The following is a 217-nucleotide window of genomic DNA, read 5'->3' on the forward strand; positions in this document are numbered from 1 at the left end:
GGCCCTGCCGCCGCCCCGAGGAAGTGCTCGTCGAGGCGCAACGCGTGGGGCAACCTCTCGTACGCCGACCTCATCACCCGCGCCATCGAGAGCTCCCCGGAGAAGCGTCTCACCCTCTCGCAGATCTACGACTGGATGGTCCGCTGCGTGCCCTACTTCAAGGACAAGGGAGACAGCAACAGCTCGGCCGGCTGGAAGGTGAGGAGGGGGGTTGTGT

General features: G+C 66.4%; 1 protein-coding gene across 1 annotated transcript in view; it reads left to right on the forward strand.

Moving 5' to 3' along the window:
* The window catches only part of FOXO3 (forkhead box O3), a 105,274-nt gene that overhangs the window by 4,303 nt on the left and 100,754 nt on the right, over positions 1 to 217 (forward strand). The window contains exon 5 of the mRNA XM_010004350.1: positions 21 to 198. Within this exon, the coding sequence (XP_010002652.1) occupies positions 21 to 198 (178 nt within the window). The remainder of the gene's footprint in view (positions 1 to 20; positions 199 to 217) is intronic.

The sequence above is a fragment of the Chaetura pelagica genome, unplaced genomic scaffold (genome assembly GCF_000747805.2).
Source record: "Chaetura pelagica isolate M959 unplaced genomic scaffold, ChaPel_1.0 scaffold118, whole genome shotgun sequence".
NCBI lineage: Eukaryota > Metazoa > Chordata > Aves > Apodiformes > Apodidae > Chaetura > Chaetura pelagica.